Source organism: Aythya ferina (genome assembly GCF_964211825.1).
Source record: "Aythya ferina genome assembly, chromosome: 9".
NCBI lineage: Eukaryota > Metazoa > Chordata > Aves > Anseriformes > Anatidae > Aythya > Aythya ferina.
Window position 1 is genome coordinate 11,452,021 of NC_140305.1, and position 25,102 is coordinate 11,477,122.

Here is a 25,102-nt window from a genome sequence, read left to right on the forward strand (position 1 = left end):
GACACAGTTGAAATACTGGCTGGTGGAAAGGACAGACACCACTGGCACAGCTTGAGAGGCATAAAAACCACCACAGGGAGGAAGCCTAGCCAGAGGAGACTGAGGCTGCACAAAACAGGCATTAATGTGACAAACTAAGCGGCAAACATCCCCCAAACCAATCAACCAAACTGTGTGTCTTTTTCCAGGGGCAGGACAAGTTGTGATTTTTCCTGGCATATTTTTATGTGTGATCTTGCTTTAAAAAATAAATAAAATAAAGACAGGAAATATGAAAAACAGCCTGTTTTCCTCCTAATGCCAGGCTGATCTTTTCCCTTAGCTGATCTTTTCTTTCATTCTCAGGAGACCAATTACTGTGAGTCCACTAGAGCTGTGAACTCTATCCCAGCATTTATGTATATTTTTAAATGCACAAAGTAAACAAGGACTCAAATCTCATAAGAACAACCTAGCTCTTGAGATATTAACCTATTGACAGATTCAGCCGTTATAGTAGGTCTGCCAGTTCCAGACTTAGCTGAAAGTAGGAAATTGCACCAAAACAAATGAAAAAAAAAAAAAATCTTAAAAGGTTTCACTGAACTTGCAAAAAGGACTAATTGGCTGACATTCACTTTATGAGATGGACAGAACTTTTATTCAGGTCTCACTGTACCCAAACTCCAACATGGACTGATAAATCCAATCCACTTACTTACGAGACCAACTGTAACTATAAGAGCATGCGTGAAACAACATAGTAATTGACAGAAAAGAAGAGCCTAGAGACAAAGAACACATTGTCCCACGCTTCTGTAATTTGGAGAGGATATTTGCAAGACAATGTAAAATGCTTTAACTATATAATTACCATTATCTGTGGCCAATGCCTGGAATTTTTACTAAAACTCTACTTTTGGAAGTAGCTTGTCATATGATTTCTATAGGAAATTATATCACCATCTTTACCACAATAGTGCCTGGAGGCAACATTTTTTGTTTCCAAGTAGCACCCCATGGAAGCACCCCCATTAGATCTAAAATAAGAAAAATGGACTAGCTTCAGTGAAACCTAAAGCAATCTAGAAACCTTGGCACCTCTCTGCCTTCTCTTTCCCAGCCAAAATCATCAGATGTCTATGAAAAAACAGGTCTAGCTTAATCTGCAAAAATTGGACTTTGCTATTCCAGAAGGGGGCAATTCCTGAAACAATGACCCCTTCTTAGAATGAACTGCAGCCAGCACAACTAAATTTAGGGAGAATCACAGTAACACTGAGGAAATAGGAATCTAGACAAAATGTCTACTTTTCACTTGGGGTTAAAAATATAGGAAATAGCAAATGAATAAAACAAAACAAACAAACAAAAAGAGAGAATACCCAAACAGGTCATACCTATTATTATTATTATTATTATTATTATTATTATTATTATTATTATTATTATTACTACTACAGTACTGTCCAGACCTCTTTTGAACCCATAAGGCTCTCTTTATTTCATTCTGTTGTACTAAATTCCTGCTCAAGTAGCTCCCAAGAAAAAAGACTGTGGGAAAAATATAGGAGTACTTATATACCACAGTATACCACTCCTGCTCTAGAGAAGGGGATCTAAGACCAAGGAAAATCCCTGACTTGTTCAAGATTGCTCAGGGAACTGCAGCAGAGCTGAGAAATGAAGTCTGCTCTCACAGGAGCCAATTCAGTGCCACAGGCATGAGACTTCCTATCCTCATCCCAGCCTTGCTCTTTCTGTGCTTAAAAATTGGGGAGAAAGAGGAATGAAACAACTGCTGTTAGTGGGAAAGATCTGAAAGGAAAAGCTTTGCGGATCTTATACAGCACTTCCACTACCTAAATTGAGCTATGTAATCATGATTGAGGAGAGTGTCACTTGTCTGACAAAAAATGAAGAGTTCCTGCAGCCAAACAGCACTGCATGGGTGCCTGTTTTTCTAGAGTGCAATACTGTCTAGTGCTGTAGCAGGCAAAATGGAGGCAAGCATGGGGGTTTCTGGATGTGACTGCCAAAGCCCCAAACTGGTACCCCAGTCCTGGAACAGAAAGAGACTGCTCTGCAGTGGGAGCAGCAGTCCTGCAAACCTCCTTTCCCACCGGAGTCTATCCTTTGTGGCTAAAAAGAACAATTCTGGAGAAGTTTGCATTACTGATGCTGTTTGCTGCACAATTTTCAGAGTTGCCTATCAAATGGTTTAGTGGGGACTGTTAGTGTTAGGTCAGAGGTTGGACTCAATGATCTTGAGGTCTCTTCCAACCTAGAAATTCTGTGATTCTGTGATTCTGTGAAATATTTTTCCTGAGTGCTAAAAGTTTGTAGAATCAGTGTAGCAGGCTGTAAGAATAGTATCAGTTTACATCAGGTTTGCATTTAGCTTGATGCAGTTGACAAGGATAGCCTAGGAGAGCAGCACTCCAAACTTGCCTGGCATTTCAAACCAGTAGAAACCAGGCTAACAAGATTCTGATGTCTTTACTGACTTCTGGCTTCCCTGCAGCTACGAATTTGCAAGCAGACTCACCAAACAGGCACTCCTTGGGCCCTCCACCCAATAACCACTGGGGGAGGAAAAACTGAGAGCTCTACTATTCCTTGATGAACAAACTCAGCCCTCTTCTTTCCTCGCTCTGTGGATGTTTTTGTATAAAAAACTCCTTTGAGTTCTGACCCCTGCAGTTCAAATAACCACCCATGCTCATTTCTTCCTTAACAAGTGTCTCATACACAACCAGCAAATCTAGAAATAGAAGTGGATGTCACTATTTTTTTCCCCAAGAGCAGCACAGGTGTTCTCCGCCCCAGGGACACTGAGCTTGTCTGCTTACTAACCAGTCTGTCTTGAAAAACTTCAACCAAGACATCTGCTAACCTCTCTTTGTGTATCCTGGTATTACTAAACCCCTCTGCTTTCAGCAAAGCATTATGCCCAGGACATTATTTCCTATACCACGTACTTGACTAAGTCATTTCATCATAGACTGAACTTCCTAAACCCGTCTTTTAATTTTTAGAGGCTGTGACATTTCTGGACAAAGTTTAAACTTTATGTTTTATATTCTTTCCATGACTAGAAGGTTTCGCATGGTCCAAACAGAAGAGAACAAACAAAAAGAAACACAGACCCACAATTCCCATGTGCAACTCTGTAAAATAGGAGAGAGCATTGGTCAGGCTGCTGAGGGTCTTCTCATGTACTTACACGGTACACTGCTATCTTCTGTTTTGAGGCTACATCCTGTGATTTGCACCTAGTCCTGTGTGGGTAGTCATATACTCCCCCTCTCCTAGGAAAAGCAGTGTTTTGGTTTTAATTATTCACCTACCTTCCAAGGATAAACCTGGAAAACCACAGCTACTTAGTGACAATTTCACTTATAACTTCTAACCAGAAATAGGGAATGGCATGGCATCAGAGGCAACAACAGCAGGATTATTATTATAACCAGCAGGAAATAGGAAAGGGAGCTTCTCTTAGAGACAGGAGTTCTTGTTAGCATATAGAAATATGTCAATGACGTCAGAAGAGCAAAATGAGTTTTATACCCGTTACTTCTCAAGATGTTCTCAAAATCTTCAAGCAGGGATGTACTTTCACCATTGCATGTGCACTAATTTAAGGAAAAGAATAAAAATAAGGTCAGCTTTTGGTTTAATCAGTTTTAAGCGCTTATAATGAAAACCAGAAGGGCTTGTAGATTTCCACTTCTATGTGCTTTAAAAATTAGGTTAACTCTCCCTATACAGATGAGAGTGTTTGTATGTGTTTATAGATCTAAATATATATGTATGTACATATACATATATGCAGAATAGCTTCAGACAAGGAACAGTTTAACATCTTAACATCTTATAGCTCATAGCTATATCTACTACATGAGACCCAGGGGCTGAAGCATGGAATGCAATGGGATAGGGCTGGACTACTCTGAGATACACGGACCAAACAAATATATCCATGAGCAGAGATGGAATTATTAATGACATACAAGAAAGCACATTATTTTAATTAATTATTTTTGACTCATAAAGAATCAGTAAACAGCAGAAAAGATAAATCATGCTGGCAGCAGAAAAATATGTAGCTATTTAGTGTTACTCATTAAGTGTATATTGATATATACCAGTTAATTAAGACAGAGTAGCTGCTATAAACACTCAATTTTTCATGCAGAGGGAAATGAGTGAAGACATATCTGTTTCTGTCATATGTAAGTAGCCATTTATAGGATATACTCGTTTTGTATCTATGTTTACACACGTATACTTACTTCTACCCATAGAAGGTCCCACAATGCCAGACTTAATTCTGGAAACATTTTTATATCTCACAAGGCCATTTGAGTCATTTTTAGCTGTTTTAAATATACTGGTTTCTCTCTCCAAGCCCCGTTTGGTTGGTCTTATGGTATCTAGTGCACATGGCTCTGGAAGCTATATTAAACAAATCCAATGTAATTTATTTTTAGCCTCGAAGTGTTTCTAAAACAGGTTCTCTGTAACATATGTGCAAGACATAAAGGTTTTATTGTCACAAGCGTGTAATGAACTGCATAATTCTCTCTTGGTTTGCTTGCTATAAATAAGGTACCATCACTAACTCATGGCAACAAAACCATTCTGTTTCACTTTTCACCTGAAAGACTACCTCAAAATCTGTGTGCTTGTAGTTTGATTCTGTTAGGACTGGTGGTAGAATTCAGTCTTATTTACAAAATAAGTATTTGTTTTCTGGAAACATATAGGGTCAAATAATTCAATATTCCTTCAGCTAACATTCCCGAACTTATTGTCTAGTTTTCTCTGGCTTCTGCTATCCAATTTGGTCTGTCTCTTACTTTCTGGTCAGTCTGTTCCCATGCTCCTCCTGGTTTCTCCACCCCCATGCTTTAATCAAATAATACTTTGGCCTTGCACCTAAATAGTTCAAATTCTTTTGTGAAATGTCATGTACCTTTGCTTTGGACGGGGACATGTGCTTAACTGTCTCTGGCAGCCATCTGAAAGAAAGAGTTGGGATTGTTAACAGTTCCAAGGAGGGTTATCCCAACCAGTGACTATGAAAACATAAATACATGCATAGCCATGCAGCTCAGGACCCTGATGGCTTTAGCTGTGGCTGGTTAGGGTATTACCATGCCCAGCTGCCTATGCGTCCTTCTGCTGGAAGTTCGTTCCCTTGGAGCAGGGGTGGCTCAGCAGGCCACGTGAGAGTGCCTCACTCGCACCAGTTTAAAGTCTGTGCATTAGCTTCAGCCACTGATGAGGCTAAATGAATTCATAGCTACATCTGCTGAGAGCTAAATCTGCCAGAGCCTAGGGCTGAGTCTGTGGGTGTTACTATTCCCCTGACTCAGACAGAAATATCTCCCAATGCAAACGCAGGCCTGAGCCTGTGTGGAGCCCCAGTGCCTTCAGTGGGGCCCACCCGCATGTGGCACTCCTTAAGGGATCGGCACCCACGTGAGCGAGAACGGCAGCGCATGAGTAAGGCTTGCTGCTGGATTTTGGACTGTGCCCCATCCCCGTTTTAGCCTCATTATGATGCACAGCGAAATAATCTAGAGATGACATTCCACTCCTCTTGAAGTAGAGGAAGAGGAAAAAAAATCAATGTCTAATACAAGAGCAAGGATTTAATGGGGGACTGATGGTGGTGGGAAGCAGAGGGTTGTTTTCAGTTTGCAGAAGTCTTTCAAAATAATTAAAACATTTCAGAAAGACACCGATATGACGTAGCAAAATAAACATCTGCATGTATACTTAGTCTGTATTTAAAGAACAAATATTAAGGAAGCCGTGTGCACTCTGAGGAGTGGAAGACTGTCCTAAAAGAGCTCCATCTGATTCATCAAATGGACATGAAAGCTGCATCTGTACATTCAATGTGCAAAACCTTCCAGATGAGGTCATTAATAGGGCTTAAGCTTCAGACAGTGTGAACATGTAAAAAAGAAGAAAAGATGATACGGCCTTCTGATCTTCTACAGCATAAAACCCCTACAGCCAAGACAATAAATTCTGCATTGAGCCCAAACTTTGAGCTATATGTAATTTAAAAGGGCATCCAGTCTTCATGTCAGGATTTAAGGTCATGGCAAAACTAACACACCACCAGGTAATTCTTTGTAGGGGTTCATTGCCCTCTGGGCTAAAAGCACCTGCCTTCCTTCTGGTCTGACACAATCCTGGCGTTTTTTGTGTGGTCACTCAGACATATGAATACTCTCATCTTGTATTCCTGAACTGGCGGTAGGAATACGTTAGACAATCAGATAAAGGCAATTCATCCTCTGTGACTGTACGTACCTATATATATAACCATACAGTCAAGTTGTACTCATACTTGCAAGTTCCTGTTTCAAAACATCCCTGCATTGCGTAGCTGGAGACTTCAGTCTCTAGTACTAATGAAGCAATCTTCATTACCTTTCCAGTCTAGGCAGCAGCACTGTAGAGCACTGGCAGATGAAGCATTTTTCATTTCAGAATCATTAGGCATAAACTAAGCATATACTATGCACAGTACTTACAACTTTTCAGCCAGACAACAGACTTCACCTTATTTTAAAAACAGATGATTACCTGGGGCGGCAAATTACCAGGGGCAGCAAAAGGGCTGCGATCCAGCCGCTGTGCTGATCAGAAAACCACTGCTGACGAGGGGTCAGGGCGCGTGGAGCAGGTGGCTCTGCTCAGCAGCAGGGATGCTGCTGGCTGCCCTCCTGCTTCAGCAGCAGCCCAGGCAGCCAGCCCCAGCAGCTCCCCTGCTGCCGGTGGCACCCCAGCTGGCACCAGCATCTAGCCACATGGCCTGGCCCTGCTGTGGCTCGTGCGGCTGCACCCGCCTGGCACGTCATGGGCTGAGCAAACAGGGAGAGGAGATCGGCCACCGCTCTCGCTCCGGGCACACTCGGACCAAATCTCGAAGACTAAACGCGTTTGAAATACACGCAGGCCTCCAGAGCCGCAATATCAGCTTCCAGGGTGCAGCTCCTGCTACTAAAAACATTGTTATCGTTCATTAGATATAACTGATTAAAAGGAGTTGCTCTTTTGACACACCCAATACCCTTTGAATTCCTGACTGCCCATTCTCTTGGTGCAGCCTGGACCAGCAGCCAGTGGCTGGCATCCCCAGCCAGACCATGCCTTGAAGTAGATTCGGTCCCACCCTCTCAGGAGCAGCAGTGGGGCCCTGTTTCCCTCCCACACCCATGCATCCAGGCCTACACTAACATCCCCAAGTTCTCGTACAACAAAAATTTTTTGTTATTTACTGGTAATTTTTTTTTTTTTTTTTTTTTTTTTTTTTTTTTTTTTTTACATTGGCAAATAACATCTCTGTACAGTCAAATTCCTGGAGGCTGAGTTATGTGTGAGTCAAAAGGCATATCTCTAATGTTGCTACATGTGCATTACTTGCTGCTTTTTTACTGTTGTCATCTGTCTTTGCTCTGCATCCTTTACAGACTGCTACTTTGGTCTTCTTGAACTATGGGCAGAAAGTTTGCTTGCAAAGAAAAACCAGGTAGGTGGTGACACTGCAGCTAGACGTGCTCTCATGTACTCGGGATGGGTTATTCCTGTTGCAAGACCTGACACTCAGCTACCTGTGACTATCAGAGGCAAATTCCTTCTTCAAAAATTAACTACAAGCATTCAGACAGGGATGGTTGTAGTCCACACCTGCTTGAATCATTCGTTCTCTGCCACTGAATAGCTTGACAGATACCAGAATAATATAATACTACATTTGATTATATCCTTGAAACTCATGCCTCACTCCTAAAGCAATTGCAAGCCAGGACTTTTTGACTGACATATCAGTAAATGACTTCTAAATAATTTCTTAGAGTATCAATTTTGTAATTGGAAGGATTGCCTTCATAAATACATTCTCTTCTTGAACTCTTAATTAAAGAAAGTAAAACTATACACATTCTGTACAGCCACGGCAATAAACATATCTCCCCTCACCTCTGCCCCTCCTAGAAATCAAGGAAGTTTTTCCCTCCTCCACTGCCACGTTCACATCTTGTTCATGAGGGACTGTTTGGAAGCCTGACAGTAAGCCAGCTGTTCAGGACAGGCCCTCTTCATTCCTCTGATAGCCAAAAAAAAAAAAAAAAAAGTATTCTGACAGAGATAACTATGCTGGTTGGATGGTGCTACTAATCTCTTTGGGCAGCCCAGCTGAGGGAGTTTCACTGAGTCCCACAGAAAGGTCCTTCTCTGGCGGAAGCACTCTCTCCATGCCCTTTGATCATATGGGAACTTTGATATAGAGGAGGTTGTTACAGATCCATGTCCTTGGGCAGGTGATGGAAGAAAAGTGAATGAAAAATACGTGGTTGTTACCATTTAGGGTTAGGAGAGATTCCGTGTGCAGTATTAGTTGTGGTCCAGTTAACTGAAATGTTTCCATTACAGTTGCAAGGATCGGGCCTTTGAGGCGCCAGTTTTGGGACAGGAAGAAGCACAGTCAGAAAGGCAAGGGAAAAGAAATAGCCTCTTCTTTCTTTTCAAGCTGTCCCCAACAGCAGCTGTTTTTTTTGTTTTTTTTTTTTTTTTTTTGCTGTTCTACTGAGCCACAGCAACAGAAACAGACTTAGTGAATCTCTGTACCTCAGAGTAATTTACAAACCAAACTTAACACCACAACCAACAAACAGGCCCTTCATACGCTTCCAGTAACACTGGAAACAGTCCCAGAGCAACCACCAGCTCCAAACTGTTCCAAAGTCTTTGAAACTGGGGCTTTGAATTGAAATTACAACCCAAATTTAGCAGCTAAGAGCTGCATGCTGTGGTTCAGGTTGTGAAAGGAAAAAGCAGACTTTCTCATCTGTGGAGCCAGGAAACAGAACAGCTCAGGCCCAGTGCATGAGTTCAGATTGTGGCCTGTCCTTTGTAAGGATAAAACATGGGGCCCTCCATAATTATGGAAAGCAGAGGATTTGCAGATTATATCCCAATTTACCACTTGGAGCAGCCCCGGGGGCAAGAAAGAAAAAAGAGTGTGGCATACATGGGTTCACGGAGATTGCAGAAGAGCCAAAACAAAAGCTGAGATGGTATAGAAGATACCTTCTGGAGTACCTTGTACGTTGGCTATTTTGTGATGTTATAAACCTTTGATAGAACTTATTGAAACAAAAATTGTTAATCTATAACACAAGTTTATGCCCTTCTCTCAGTGAACTGCAAATCTTATATTCACATTTCCTATACAGCATCTCTTTCTACTATTTATGTTAGCCCCAGCCCTCACAAAATCATGTATGTACTTAGAAAGGCTTCAGTAGCTGTAAAAAGTCAACGACACACAGCCAGCAACGAATGCTTAATTAATCAGCTCCTATTTTACCCACTCTTGGGAAGGTCCACCTGCAGTGTTGCTGCTGTAGAGGTCTGTCTCCTAGAAATGCCTGAGAGTGCTGGCAGAGGCCATGCAGCAACAGTGTGCAGCAGGACCCCTGTGTGGACGTCCACGTGTCACTGAGGGGGAACGCTGGCATATGGGGGCAGCTTTGGGAAATAAAATAACATCTGCATGCTCTCCGTTGCTGCCTTATCTTTTCTCTTCTGCCTTCACAGTGGTTAAAGATGTTTCCTCACATAACCATACTGCAGGAGTGAGTATTAATAAGCGTTAGGAAGCCACCTAGCCCTGTAAAAGGCATTCCTGCTTCTGTTACAGTGAAGTGGTACACACAGAGCACACAGTTTAACAGAGCTATCTCTTAAGGTTTTACTTTGTATTCCAAAACATTTTCACCCTCAGAACCAAGAACATGGCCATTACCAGAACCCACTCTAAACGGACTAGTGATCTGCTGCTCCCAAGAGGCCAAAAGGTGTGGTCATCAGTGGAACAAATACAGTCATTTTTCCACTGACTTCTGAATGTGTCATGACAGGATGAACATGTAAAAGCAAAGTTCAGGACTTTAGAATAAGGCTTGTAAGGTGTGGGAAGGTCTCCTTCCTCACAATGATCTCAGAAAAAAAAACCAGGGAAGTCCCCGTTACCCTAAATAGATGCAGCACTGCAACCTCTGGCCTAACTAGAACTTTTTCCTCTCTTTTCCTGATTTGTCCTGTTTGTTGGTCTCCAGCTCTAACTGAGGTAAAGCTGATGGAGCTATGGACGTTACCTGTCTTCGGCTGCTCTGCTGCTGATCCATCCTCTCGGTTGCTATAGAGACGAGCTCTGGGAGCCATGGATGGGCTCGGGGGAGAAGCCTCCAGCAGGCTCTCTGCTGGTGGGCACCAGCCGGCTGCTTCCCAGCAGGTGCTGACAGAGCTGGCTTCGGTCTCTGACGGTGAGGAAGAGTCAGAAGGTGCTAACCCAGCCACCCACGAGGGGAACTCGCACACACATTACATTGCCATTCAAAGAAATTCCAGGTATTATCGGTCCATGAGGCTGCCGAGCAGATCGAAGAGAAAGACTACGAGAGAGGCAATGCGTGGGGGGCATGCTGCAGGTGAGTACCCCAAAAAACATCACACTTCCTTCTGCAGTGAGATCAGAGCTGTAGGAACCAGGGAGGTTAGGAAAGGGACAGGGAAAACAGAGAGCAGACCCAGTGGTCAGCACACTATAGAGCATCCCTGACTGGCATGTTAGCATCCCTCTGTGCCAACCTGCTTTGCTCAGCCTGGAAATGCAAAACACTTGGGTGGTTAAACAAGCTTCATGGTGGAGAATCTAAACAAATCTGCAACTCTGCTCTGCCATTCCCCTGCTCTCTCAGGGAGCAATAATTCAACAGGGAAACAAGCTGTCAAAAGAGTAGGAACTCCGTCAGAATACAGAAAGGATATATTCAAAAAGTGGGATCTGTGCAAGTAAGTGTATGGCACGCTGAGCAGCATATGGAGGAAATAGCCAGCAAAGGCAAAGCACTACACGTAGGGGCCAAGCCTGTGGAAATTGCAAAGAGGGGAGCAAGACTTCTGTGAAAACTGATGCCACCGCACACTGAAAACAGCTCTAAGCAACACTTGAGCTCCCTTTGAGCCAGGAGGCTGAAATAACAGAAATACTACCCAGAGCATGCATGCACTGAGGCGTGGCTTGAGTATAAGTTGAAGAAGTTGGCTAAAAGGCTTTCTCTGAGTACGAAGAGTACAGAGCATGACTGCAAGGCTAGACTTTCACTGAGCTGGCACACTGTCTGAGCAGCTGTCTGTGAAAGAAACAAGAGAAAGACAGGAGAAGCTGCAGAGAGAGCCAGGAAAGGAGCTATCTCAACACGCTCCGAAGCGTTGGAAACCAGGCTGCAAGAAAAAACTGAGAGTGGTTTTAATTCAAATGGTAGATGAGCAAGACCTGGAGCTGTGAACACAGAAAATGCACTCTGCTTGATCTCCTAGGTGTTCAGAGAAACTGAATTTTATAACACTCCTTGTAAATAAAAGGGGGTGCAGTGAAGATACCTTATTCTATCTTCAGATTATAATCTAATAAACAACCCACTGGACTCTGAACTTTGGCTAGCTGCATGAGTCAAAATGACATAACAATATTCCTGACATCTGAGAGCTATGCAAGCCACCAAAGGCTATTACTTTGTTATGCAGTAGTAATAAAGCACACCACGTCAGCTCCTGAAAGCAAACCCAGTTCTCTAAGAAAACAACAGACATCCTCCACCCCAAAATAAAAGAGGCCTGGGAAATGTCCCCAAGAAAATAGGTGTCTCCTGCCTGCCTGGCCAAGGGAGCCATGCTATTTCAGCAGAATAAAGGCCCATTCAGCCTTGTGGCATGGACAGAAGGAAAGTTCCCTCCCTTCTCCAAGTTTCCAAGCAGACAGCAGCAAAGCAAAGAGCTCCTGTTTAATATTCTGCTACTGTTGTCGATGAGGTTTGTGGATAAACGGCGCCTTGCTGATGCCAGAGCAGACCTGCCCTCCGCCCTGCCAGTGCAGCAGCAGGACCAGAGCAGAGCCGTCCTCTCCCTGCTTTCCCAGAGCGCTGCTGCAAGGGCAGCAGAGAGGAGACCTGCCCTCCCTCCTGACCGCCGGGCATCACGGCACCCAGCGGCTGCTGAGGAGGCCCTCTTCCCTCCTAGCAGCAGGTGCCCCTGCAGCAGGACCAGCACAGAAGGACGCAGCTTCTTTGTGCATCTGCAGCGTCCCGGCACTGGGACAACAGCCAGAAGGACATCCCTTCTGTCTAGCCAGTGTCATTGAGGAAGGACAAGCTAGAAGAAAGGCTTCTCTCTTAGCAGCTCACTAGAGCATCCACAGCAGCTGACCTGCGCTTCTCTCCCGCACACTCCCTCTCGGTGTGAAAACGGATCTGTTCCAAACAGGGCTTTTTCTTCCATATCTGCAGCTGTTCAGCAGGACACACTGGGAACGGTTCTTTTCTCCAGTCCACACGCCAGGACCTGGGCTCTGAGCAATAGCTCTTTCTCCACTATGCCTGTAGCAAGTCCAGCTTTTGAATTCAGCTAGTATTGTGTAAGCAGCCTTCTCCCTCTGCTCCACTGACTCCATCCCCTCTCCCAGAAACTGGACAGCGGGGGCTTTTACACCAGCCTCATTTGTAGCAGGAACTTCTTCTGACAGCATTTGCTGACGTGCATGGAAACAAGGGATGGGTGAGCTCTTTTATCTTGACTTCAAACCCATTTGAACAGCAGCTATCCAAGAGTTTGACTCAATCTCAGATGTTAACCTGTTCTCTTTTTGCCTAGGATTTGAGGGGAGGGGAGGAGAGGGGAAGGAAAGAAGAAAGGAAGACAGGGAAAGGTGCAGGGGAAAATACAGGGTAGGATACCAAAGGGGAGAAATAAAGACTCAAGAAATGAGAGCACACAAAAAATATATATATATAATAATTTTAAAGCATATAAATCCAGCAGAGAGAAAGGCTTTTATATAGGCTCCCTTTGCACCAGCCTAGCTTTGGCTTATAGCCTAGGAGCTGTGAAGTATAATAGATGCTTTCCTTTAATTAGAAAAAGAGTCTGTGTTTTTTTAAGCAATCTCCTCTGACAGGAGGCTTGAATGCTTAAACTATTCAAAAGGCAAAGAGAATAACTCGAGCTAGCATTTCGTAAGCCCTTGGCACTTTTTTAGGGAGTTTAAAAGGTCTGGATTTCACCCCTTCAATCTGAAAATCCATAGCACTGATTCAAAGGGTGTGTCAGAAACCAGCTTCATTTAGTGTTGACCTGACTGTGCTGTCACCAGTTTGAAATGCAAACAGAATTATGACTTAGACCAAAATATTTCTAATAAAAACCAACAAGGGCATTTATCAGCAGGCCTCAAACAACAGGAGGTTTCATTTGAAAAGTGAGACGCATCCCCTCCTGCCAAGTACTGCAGTAGTAAGCCATGGACTTAACACAACATTGGCTCCCTGGGAAAGGGCTGGAGGTTCATCTGAGGGAAAGTGGAGAAGCAATTAAAAGTAAAGCTCCTGTCTCACCCAAATCTAGCCTTGATTTATCCAGTAAACTAAACTTCTACTGTGTGCCTGAAAGCAGAGCAGTAATGAAGACCTGACTCGGGAAACAAATATTAGCATGTACTGGCACACGCAGCTAAACCTTTCCTCCTTAAATTGCACCGAAAACCACTGCTGTGGGGGCCCGAGTTCAAGAGCAACTTGCAAACAGGAGAACTGGTGGAGTACATCTACCTTCCCCTCTTCTTGCTTGTGTTTGCAGCTCTGGCAGTGCCATGCAATCATGCAGTATGCAAGCTAATGATACTTAAATCTTGCTCGAAAATCCACACTAAAATGTAGCTCTTTGTGTCTGTGGTCTTCCCATTGCCTTTGGTGGAACCAAACCTCCACAGTCAGTACCACTGAAGACAGCCCTCATGAACGCATTGATTTTAACACCCTCTTGACTTTCTCTAATGTCACAGGGTCACTCCGAAACAATGAGCCTGTCAAAGAGCCCCTGAATCTGGATGTTTTGTCTCATAAGGGATCACCATCTCCAGCAGCCCCTGATAAGACATCTTTAGAAGAACTGTTGATCCAAAGGTAAGGAGCGCACACGTAGGGTATTCACTGTGCTTCCGCAGAAGAACACGGAGTGGTGTCAGAGCAAAAGTGCTTGGTTTTGAAGAACAGCTGGACTAAGCTGTAGCTACTAATCCATGCCTTCTCACCCTGACTTGTAGCACAGTTCTCAGTCTTGGTGATGTATATCATATAGCGCTGGGTTTGTGGTAAAACGGATCTTAGCAGCACGCACTTGGAGAAAAAGATGGAGAAGTGAGGGAGAACAAGTAGACAGCAGGGAAGGTTGCAAAAAGGGGAACGTGATGTAGGATAACCCAGAGCAAAGAGGACAGGCTACCTTAAGAAGCTTGTTGAGAAAATAACAAGAGCCTGCAAGCATTTCCTTACAGAACATCCCAATGTAAGGATGACCCCATTTGCAGCATTCCCAGAGGGCTCTCCTGAAGCTTGTTACACAACCCCATGCAGAAAACAGGTTTTTGTATCTGCAGAAGTAGATACAAAGTTGTTTTCTAAAGCATTTTGATATTGTGTTTGCTGTTTACTTTCAAGAACTGGTGGCCAAAGGAGGTCTTCAGTGAGGCCTAAACCCCTCAGTGACTGAGGTTCAGCAAAAGGCCCCGATCCCATCACCAACATAGTGCAGGGCCAGGGGAGCCTGATGGACTCCACGCTGAAAGCAAACGACAGGCGGGTCCAAACACAACCAACAGATGGGTGCAGGATTTGCATCCAAAGTGAAAATCTCATCTGCCCTGTCTTAGAAGTGCTGTGTGTTGCAGGGCAGGCTGCTCTGCACACAGACAAGAAGTTTACCCACACTCCTGCTCTCTTGCCCACTGCAGCAAGGCAGAAAGATAAGCAGCTACCTAGCCTTACATTTTCTAATACCTCGGTCATGTATTCTCCCCAAATCCCTCTCCAGTTCCTTATCTCTTGTGTGTATAACTGTGAGGTGGTCCCTACCCGTACAACAGAAAACCAAACTGAAAGCACTGAACACTTGCCCTCTAAGGGTGTGGGCATTACACCGCACCGCGTGGTCCTAGGGGCTGACCCCAGCTGTGTTGGTGTAACGCACAAAGAGGACTCCAGTGAAGGAATTAGCCAAACTGACAAGTTGGATTTAAATAAATTAATTGCCCTGGCTGAAATTGATTGCCCTTTGGCATTAAACTGAGCATATGAAACTAGACAGTTACAGTCTGCTGAGATGTCACAGCCATCTGTCTTCCTCTCCTCGCGGCATAATCATCGCTGTCAGTCTCTGACATCCTGACACTGCAACTTAGGCGGCTCTGAAACACACACATCCTGGTTCTCCCTGGAGCTGGAAACAATGAGCCTGCGCTGGGAGTCAGTCTTTATCAAAGAGGCTGCTGTGCGCAGAGCTTGACAGGTCAGTACGAGTTCTAAGTCGTGTCTGCTAAAAGCAGGCAGCACTGCTGAGTGGCATCGCCTCGTGCAGCTGAGCAGAGAAATTTGACAGAGAATGAAACCAGAGTTCCAGCTCAAACTGAGCCCCTGTCCTTCTTCTCCTTTCTCTGAAAGATCAGCTGTAATTTGTAAGAGAGCCACTAGAAATTTGCATTGTGAAAAGCCTGCAGGATCCTAAGGATCTTGCCATTATTTGCAATAACTGCTGTCCTCCCCCTTCTACAGGGGAAAGCAGTCCATTGTGCAGGTAAGACATCCAAAATATTATCACTGATCTCAAGAAATGCATTTAATCACTCCCAGAACCACAACAAGTACCTCTCAGCAGAGAGTTCTTCTGAAAGCAGAAGAGAGTTTGCAGAAAGGAGAGTATGGGCACCTCTGAGCAGAACCTGGGGTTCTCAGCAGCAAATCACTGCAGGGACGAGGGCAGGTGGGGCATCGCTGCCAAATCTCTTCACATTCAGCAGCGTCTCTACAGCAACTGGATGAATGGAGGGCTGGGCAGGCACAATCCCTTCTCCTAGCGTGAAGGCAGCCAGCAGGTCTGGCACAAATGTGTTCACAGACAGGGACGTCACTTCACATGCACCCTTGCTACATAATTTAGGACAGGAAGTGAACACAACTGGAGAACGTAGTCACTGGCACAGGAAAGGGAATATTTCTCAGAACTGAGCTCAGATGGGATATGGACTTTAACACTGAATAAGGAGGAGCACTACAGACTCCTTCGAACCCACCAGTGACTTGAGTCTAGGTGTCATTCCAAGCTGTGAGAATAGCAGAAGAGCTCGTTGATCTTAGACACTGAAAAACAAAGCTTGCAGTTTTTCAAGCTGGCCTCAAACATTGCTGGTGCTCCAAAATCTGCCATGCACCCTCCACAAGACACTTCTTAAAACCACTTTTATGCCTACCTGTTCTCAGATGACTTTTTTCCCATGACCTTTCTCCTGTGCAGCCCCCAGCTCCCCCTAAACGCTCTAGAGTTCTCCACAAGATCCTGGTGTTTTTGGGTGTTTGTGATTTGGGTGATTTGTGTGTTTGTGCTATGTGGCTCCCTCCACATAGCACAAACACCCAAACCTCGAGCACAATGAGCCACTTCCCAACTACTCGGCTGACTTGCTCTGCACATTTCAGTGCTGAGCTTCTAGCACAACTTCCGTTCTTCAGCACAACCAAAGCCAAAGGCCTGGAAGGAACTAAATTCAACAAAAGCTGCTCATTCCCACTGTGATCAGTCCTTCCAGCTTCGTAGCAGCAACAATTGTGCAGATTGAGATCACAGAAAAACATCCACGCAGGGTGTCCATCCACAACTGTCAGCCTCAGCTGAAAGCAGCTCCCACAGAGACCAGCCAATCATTCATTTCAAACCCGAGAACGGAGATCCACCAGTCGTGATCTGCCCTCTATTATCAGCTATCAGGATGCTGACTTCACTTCACTTCTAATACAAAACACAGACATTTTAGCAGCAGGGTTATATTATTCACCTACCATTTCCCAGTGTCAGATGGAGGGTCAGAGGCTAGACATGATACATATTCATCATGGGCCAGTAGATACACTAGAGAAGAAATGCAATGTGAAATTTCATGTTGCAAAGCTCACTGCAAGGTCACTGATTTAACAGTGCAGAGCAATCTGCTTCTTTAGGCTGGTTATGAAACCTCCAATGCAGAGAAATCAGGATCATCTAAAATCAGTGGATTATGTTTGATCTGAGCTAATAGAAGAGAAGCACTACGATGGTGAATACAAGCAGTCACCTTCAGCAGAGAGAGGGAGTCTATCGTGACTGAATTCATGCAAACACATATATCAGAAAGAAACACTGTCTACGTAAAATAGAGTAGCACTGAAAGACGCTTGTGTAAATTTGGGTTAGCTTCCCACAGCACAGCACTATTTGTCCTGGGCAGCAGAGGGCACTGCTTATATAGACTGATTTAACCAGAAAGCCTCTAGAGAGGCTGGGACCTGTGTTGCAAGAGGTCTTATACCATACTCGAGGAGTTACCTTCTGCTTATGAAATATATTTCTGACAGTCACCTCTTCCCTTTGCTGCCAATGGGGCTCCTCACACAGTCGTAGTCTCTCATCTCTCCTCCTGAAGCACCCAGCTGTGGGCAATTCCTCTCTTCATTGCACTCTCCTGGTGCAGTAGGCTCGTCTCTCTGCATGCTTGGGTCCTCCTCCCTCTGCCTTTCCGTCAACTGGTTTCCTCATTGTGCTGCCTAGACCCAGTGTGAGGATCACTTAGGATACAGCAGAAATGGCCTTTATTCACAGTGCCTAGCACTGTACCAGGTCATTTCTACAGCTGAAGTATTAGAAATGTGTTTCTCATGTCTGGACAGAGCATATGTTTTCCCCATGGACAGCAGCTCAGGGGATTTTAGATGCTAAAATCTAAGTCTCCGTTTTTTTGTGTATTGCACAGAGTGCAAAATGGCCTACAATTTCCATGGATTTTCACAGGTCAGGCAAAGATGAAGCCTGGCAAACCCCAAATTTCAACCCATATTTCAACAGAAACCAAAGCTTCTCCAAGGATAAAACAACAGGTTTCTGGTTTTCTTTTAATAAGCATCCAACAACATTTTCCTAAGCCTAAGAAATCGATGAGCCTTTTTAAAAAATAAAATATAAGTGGTCTATGACAGACCGTCAACAAGTAAGTAGTCCTATTGATAAGGAGCATCAAAACATTAGAAGCACCTAAATGTAAAGATCCCATAATAGGAAGTTCTGAACATTTTTAGTTATCAGTAAGACTGCCAGTCCCAATGGATTTAATTAAGGTATTTTGGTGAAAACACTTTTTTGGTGAAAAGGAGGTTCAGGAGAACAGATGTGCCTTTGGCCTTTACGATCTAAAAATACTAGGGATGAGGAGTTCCACTTATCTCCCAGTAAAATGTCAAAAAAACAGGAATTAAAATTACATTGAGACACCCGTTGTCAAAAACACTACTAAAAAAACCACACGTGAGCAGAAAGAACCTGAATGAACCTGAAGTATGAAAATATACTTGACTAGGTATAACATTATTCAAATGTATTACTAACTTCACACTTCCCTGTAAATTTGGTTTGCTCAGATTAAAACAGGGCTTCTTACCTCATCTTGTGGCCTTTCTTGGTGTGAAACTCCCACTGACTAGAAGGGTTTGGGGAATTTTTCATGAATAAGATCCGCTGGCCTGCATCTTCTCTTTTTAGTTTCTGAAAGATGAGGTCTAATTTCTGAAAACAGCATTAATAGAACATTAAAAATATGCATTTCAACATAGTTTGAAAACAAGCTCTTTGCATACCTATATCCTAAGGATTGCTATTGAATTTAGATGGACATAAGAAAATTTAATTGAAATGGTTAATCATTTTTCAGAATAACTGGAACATGAATGTACAGGCCAAGATTGGAAATTCATCCCCCAAGCATAACTTAAGTGAGGTAATTATATGAATAAACTAATTACAAACTCATACCAATTTTCACATTTTTAATGCAGCCATGGACGAGGTCAGCCAGTATTTAAAATCTTTTCCAGCAGCACTACAGCAAAGCTGGAAGTGGTCTGCAACCCCACAATCCCTCCTCTTCCCTTGCAGAATGTATGCAAGTTCAAAGCCACTCTCTTTCACCCACTGGGAACTGAACCGTGGTCATTCTCCACGTCACCAGAGCATGACCATCGTTAAGAGGCCATAAGGATAATTTCCAGTGCCTGCGTGCTTTGGGAACTTAAGAATTCCTGAGAGAAAACTGGGCTGTAGTTTGTCATGGTGTTGCAATACTTCTGTCACCAACAAGAGCACAGCACATGCAGCAGCACTCGTGTGGTGCTGAGGTAGGGTTTTTAGCTATTTGCTTTAATGTCTGTTGTTCAAACGGTCAGATTCTTTCTCTTCCCCTACAACTATCCAGGACATTTTAGTATGAAATACAAGGATTTTGGTCAGAAAGCCAAAGTAATCATGAGATTTTACTGATTCTGATGATACAGGGGAAAGCTTTTTAGGTTACAGAACAAATTCATTGTTGATACAATGAGAAAGACAAGAAAACCTCTTCCTAACACCTACCTGGGTGTTTAAAATCAGGTGGAGAAGGGACTTCTGCCTAAGCCGGCAGTTTCACAAGCAGCTTAAGATGATCCAAGGTGGCACAGCCACAGTCGTGACGTGCATCTGCACATCTGCCACCTCCGCTGTGTTGGCACTTGCCTTGAGCTGACCCTGTAGTGAGACAATTCAGTGGTCACACACAAAGCTAGTTCTAAGAAAAAAAATAACAACCTTCCACCGGTTTAGGTGACCAAACCAGCTCACCAAGAATGGGAGGAGCATGAGCTCTGGCTTAAAAGTGGAGGCAGAAATCTGCCTCAGGGAGTCAAGTGAAGAGTGGCATTGAGCAGGTAGATCAGCCTAAGTTGCACTGGCAATTGTGGAAGAAGAGAGGGAGAAGGAGGCAGCTAAGCTGGAGCTATTCTACTTAGCAGTAATAGTCCATTATTAACTGACTTAAAGTGGTGTCTGGCAACTAGGGGATTCCCCTGGAAGGGGCGGTCAGGTTCAAGCACCTGTCCCAGGGAGCAGAGAGAGCAGAGCAGCTCCAGGAGCAGAGACTGATCTGCCCTGGACAGGCAGTAGCAAGTGGCATGTGAAGGAGCGACACAGCAGTGACTCCGACTTGGATCTCCCACCCCTAGGATGAACATACCAGCCTCCAGACCTCTGTGAGGGAATCACTTGTTTGCTTTCCTTCATTTTTCATGACAAATTTGGAAAGCTTGCTGTTTTGTCCCCAAACAGAAAAGCAAGCTTTAGAAAATCTCAGTAATGTTTGAAGGACAAAAATATCTCCTTCTTGCTAAGTAATTTTTTATTATTATTTTTTTTTTCACTCCAGTCCCAGAGCTCTGGGAGCACTCTATCACCTCACTTGGGAGAAAAAGTATTTCTCAGGCACTTGTTCACTTTATGGATGGTCTCTGTACATCAGCGTGAAGTATGAGGCTGTGCTATGAGCCTGGAGAGAAAGAAATAGCAAGATTTTTGAAAGACCACATTACAATTAAGAAATAAAAGTTCTAAAGGAAGGAAAAGTAGTCTATTAGTCATTGCTACACAGCGGAACAGATTTCCGAGATACAAAAATACAAGCTGTGTCTTCCCATGGCCACAGGGGGCATTTCACTCTCAGCTGGTATTCTCACCTCCCCATAGCTTCCAACATTTTTATTATCATTATTACTTTTAGCGACATTTTCCAGGTTTTCATCTAGACCAAAGGTGAAATTGTTTTGGAAAATTTGAAGAAAAAAGAAAGACGGGCAGGATCAAGTTACTTAACAGTTATGGGATCCTGAGAAGATGCTTTCTATTTTTGAATGTTTTTCAAACCATGACCCAGATGCTTTTTCTAAAAAGACATTCCAATTTGTAATAGACTTAACTGTTGAGAGTGAAGCTGTGTGAGGGGTTAGAAGTTGTTAGCCTCTTAATGCATATTTCTGAAACTTTTTTTTTTTTTTTTTTTTTTTTTTTTTTTTTTTTGTAGATACACCCTAAAGTTATATTTAGATATGTATTCATTCTAGCAGTGACAGTAAGAGCTTATGCACTGAATTCTCTTTGCATACTCGGGAGAACTCAACGCTCTTGGTCCTCTTTAGCAAACAGCATCTCTGCATTTCCAACATTCAAAATAACAAAGGTGCTCAGTACCATTAATGCCCTTCCTCCCCTCTTCAAAGAAAGAAGCTTTTTAGCATCCCACCCACTTACTAAAACCCCTGACAACATTCCCTGTCAGCAAGCCACCAAAACGTCAATCATTACCCAGAGTTTCAGACAGTCTCTGCTCACTTATCCCTTCAACAAGGTTTTGGCTGCCTCCTCAGTCATCTGCCTCTCCATGCTGCCCAGCCCTGGTATTTACTGGCTGATAACCCATTTTCGTGCCATACTGACCATCTACCTGCTGACAATCACCACACACCTCCCCCTGTCTGTCCTCCTCCTCTGTAAGTGGCAAAGCAGGCTCCAGCGCCCATCCTCACGCTGACAAGACCCCACATTTTCCCATCAGTGATCTGGTCCTTCCGACCTCCCAGTCCAGGGCTGGACTGAGAGCCTAATCTCAACCCTCAGTTCCCTCACAGACATTTCTTTTTCTCTCCCCTTCTGCCTCTAAACAACTTAGGGACTGAGCTCTTCTAGTGTGCTAGGTCGAGATCTAGTTCATGTAAGCCGAGGGAGTTTTTCTGAATGTATAGTCATGTGCTGGCTAGAAGCTATCCTGATATATCATTTAGCAAATGCAATATAAAAACGATAAAAGCAAAGCCATTTTACATATACAGACTGACGCAGGGATTTTATGTCGTTGCATAAATTACATTAGTACGTACAGAATAAAGCGTGTTTATTTATGCAACGGGGAGAAAGTGAATGTGAGGAATAGCCGAGCATTTTCTGACTGTTAACTCCTCGATCGCAGTGTGGTGCAGATGACGTTTTTTTGCTGGGGGTTACTAACGTGCAGGGAAGAGCTGCACCCAACATGCCCATGAGCACACGAACCGATCTGCGGGTGTAACCGCACCGTGGAGCTCAAGAGGATTTATCCCTGAGGCAGAAAAACAATTACCTGAACGAAGACAGAGATAGATCATTGAGTACTGAGATACTTACTGCCTAAACGAGAAAATATATCCTCATGGAAGTAGCGACGCTAAGGAGAGGGAGACGGGGGAAATGACCGAACGGGTGCAGAACCCTGCGGGAAGACGCGAGGAGGATAATGGTCAATCCTGGGGGGTAACCAGGGGAGCAGCACTGGCAGGAGGGATTAGGCTGAGTTTCTGAGTTACATTCCTTCCTCCATCTCGGGGTTTCATTCCCGGAGAAGAAATGCACCATATGCACCAGCTCTGGAAGCAGTTCAGGAAAGCCCCCCTCGCCCACCCCCTCTTCTCCCTCGAAGCCGCCGCCAGGCGCACATAGGCGGAGGGGGAGAGAGAGGTCAGTGCCAGGCAGGGCCCCCTCGGGCGTGGGGTGGTCGCCCTTGGAGGAGAAAGGCTGGGGCAGGGGGATCTGTGGGGTCTGTGGGGTGTGTGGGGTCTGTGGGGTGCCTGCCGAGGAGGGAGGGAGGGATGGAGAAGGGGCTCCCCTGCTTCTGAGGAAGGAGCCTCCCTGCAGGAGAGCGGGGAGGGGGGGATGGAGGTCGGGGTGCCTGCGAACGTGGGGGGTCTTTGGGGCAGGGACTGTCGCCTTTTGGGGGGGCCCTCGGGGAGGAGGCAGGCAGCCTCCCGGCGGAGGAGGGACCTGCGCGGGAGCGGAGCTGGGGGCCGGGGCCGGGGAGGTCTCTGCGGGCTGGGCACGGGGGGCTGCGGGCGGCTCTGAGGGGCAGTGCGGGAGCTCTGGGGGGGTTGGGGGGGGCTTCGAAAGCGTTTTGGAGGCTCCAGGAGGGTCCGAGGCGGGGGGGGGGGGCTCTGAGGTACGCGGGGGGCTGCGGGGATCGGGCGGGAGCTCTGAGGGGCTCCGGGGGGCTCTGAGGGAGCCGGGTGCCGGGAACCCGACGGGCTCCGCGGGGGGCTCGGGGAGCCCTGAGGGGTCTCGGCAGGGACCCGGGGAAGGCTGAGGGGGATCTGCGAGGCTCGGGAAGGATTTGGGAAGGCGGAGAGCGGCCGCGAGGGGCTGGGGGGGAGCTCTGGAGGGGCTTGGGGAAGCCCGACGGGGGGCTCCGAGGGGAAGCTGGGGGGAGAACGGGGCGGGGGGGGCTGAGGGGATTTTGGAGAGGGAGCCTCCGGGAGGGGGGGGGGGGGGTTCTGAGGGGATTTCGGGGGGCTCCGAGGGGATTTGGGGGCGAAGAGCCCCGGGGAACGCTTGGGGGGGGGCTGTGAGGAGAGGCTCCGAGGGCTCTCCGCGGGGGTCAGGGGAGAGGCTGCGGGGGGGCTCGGGCGCTGCCAGGCCGCCGGGGGGCTGCGGGGGCGCCCCGGGGGCGGCCGCAGCTCCCCTCTCTCGGCGCCGCGCAGGCTGCTGCCTTCCTACCCCCGTTACCGTGGCAACCGCCCGGGCTCCCCCAGCCCCGCGCCGCCGCTGGAGCCGGAGCCGGAGCCTCTCGGCAGCCGCCTGCCGCCGCCGGCCATGGAGCTGCTGGCCGCGGCGCTCAGCGCCGCCTGCGCCCTCGACCAGGACGACTCCGGCAGGTGAGCGAGGGGAGGGAGGCGGGGAGCCAGGGCACGGCGGGGGGCGCGGAGGGGCCGCCTTCCCCCTCCTGCCCCCCCCTTCCCTCCGAGCGCCCCGCCTGAGGCTGCCCCGCGTCCCACAGGGAGCCCCCCGCTGAGGAGAGCCCCGCCGCCGCCGCCCAGGTGCCGCCGCCCGCCCACCCCATGACGGCCGACTCGTGGAGGAACCTGATCGAGCACATCGGTAAGGAGCCGTCGAGCGGCCTCTCCCCCCCAAAAAAAACAAACAAACAAACAAAAAAAACCACAAAAACCCCAACCCCAGCCGGGCCCGAAGCCCAGCGAGGAGCGGAGCGGCCCCGGTGAGGGCGAGGCGAGCCCCGGGCTGGCCGCAGCCACGCTGTGGTGCCGAGCTTTGGGTCTGCTCCTCAGCCAGGAGGGCTTTCTGGAGTGCTCAAGTCAGCGAGGCTGCGGCCGGACCTGCTGCTAGGAGCTGGTTTTGAGTGCCTGGAAAGGTGCAGGAGGCAATCACGGGGCTGGCAGCCCTGCAGGGGCCGTGCTGAGGGAGCTGTTGGCCATGGGCACGCGCTGCTGCCGAGGAGCACATCGGGTTTCCAAGCTGAGTTTCTTGGGGTCGCTTTGCAGAGGCAGAGTTGAGGTTATCTGGGCAGGCTGTGGAGGAGAGGATTGCCGTGCTTTCTCTGTTGTGGTATTTTTGTGGTGTGCAACCAGACTCCTTTCTGTGGTATGTGGAGAGGACCTTCACTGCTCGGTTCTTGGTTTCCCACATCGGAGCTGTGACATTCCCCAGAGAGATTTGGGCAACGGCAAAATTAGCCCCATCCCAAAGCAGTTTTTGTGTTAGGAAGGTAGAAGCTGTCTTTTTAAAGGGTTCAGTTTAATTTCTGGAAATGATAGCGCAAGATCCTCGAATGTAGAGAGCGGGGACGTAGCGCTTCGCCTGGCAAAATCCGATAGATATTCTTACGAGCAGCAATTCTCATCCCCCCGGGGGAGAGAGGAGGCTTCTTGAGCTGTCACTGGGAGAGGAAAGCAGCTGCAGTTTGCTGTCAGGTCATGGTGGCAAGGCTGATTCTTGGAGTGCCGCTGGGACAGGGACAGGGCCCTGTCCCTAGGCAAGGCAGATGAGTGCTGGACTTTGTGGAAGAGAGCTGACCGATCTGGCTGCATGTTGCCAGATGTGTTACTTACTTTTGGCTGCATAGGTACTAATATCCCAAGGCAAACGTGCCAGCATGTCCTCATTTTACTGAGACTGTGCTGCTAAGAGGCATGATAAAATACTAAAGCCAGCAGGACTTCAAAGCAACCTAGTTGCTATATTCATATATATATTTTTGTGCTGTATATCAGAAGGATGCTGTGTGATAGCACTACACGCATCTGTTTAATTGCAAACAGGTCTTTTGTGCCTTGATGGAAGGAGA

At 46.3% G+C, this 25,102-nt stretch overlaps 1 protein-coding gene across 3 annotated transcripts in view; it reads left to right on the forward strand.

The window, feature by feature from the left end:
* Window positions 1–25,102, forward strand: part of NGEF (neuronal guanine nucleotide exchange factor) — a 48,145-nt gene that overhangs the window by 403 nt on the left and 22,640 nt on the right. Inside the window, exons 2-6 of one of the 3 annotated variants that reach the window (XM_084529310.1) lie at window positions 7,476–7,534; window positions 10,125–10,496; window positions 13,904–14,024; window positions 23,502–23,675; window positions 23,798–23,898. In XM_084529310.1, coding sequence (XP_084385436.1) covers window positions 10,229–10,496; window positions 13,904–14,024; window positions 23,502–23,675; window positions 23,798–23,898 — 664 coding nt within the window. In that variant the 5' untranslated portion in view covers window positions 7,476–7,534; window positions 10,125–10,228. Of the gene's footprint in view, window positions 1–7,475; window positions 7,535–10,124; window positions 10,497–12,088; window positions 12,622–13,903; window positions 14,025–23,501; window positions 23,676–23,797; window positions 23,899–25,102 lie in introns of those variants that run through there. The other 2 variants (XM_084529311.1, XM_084529312.1) reach the window with 2 other exon arrangements.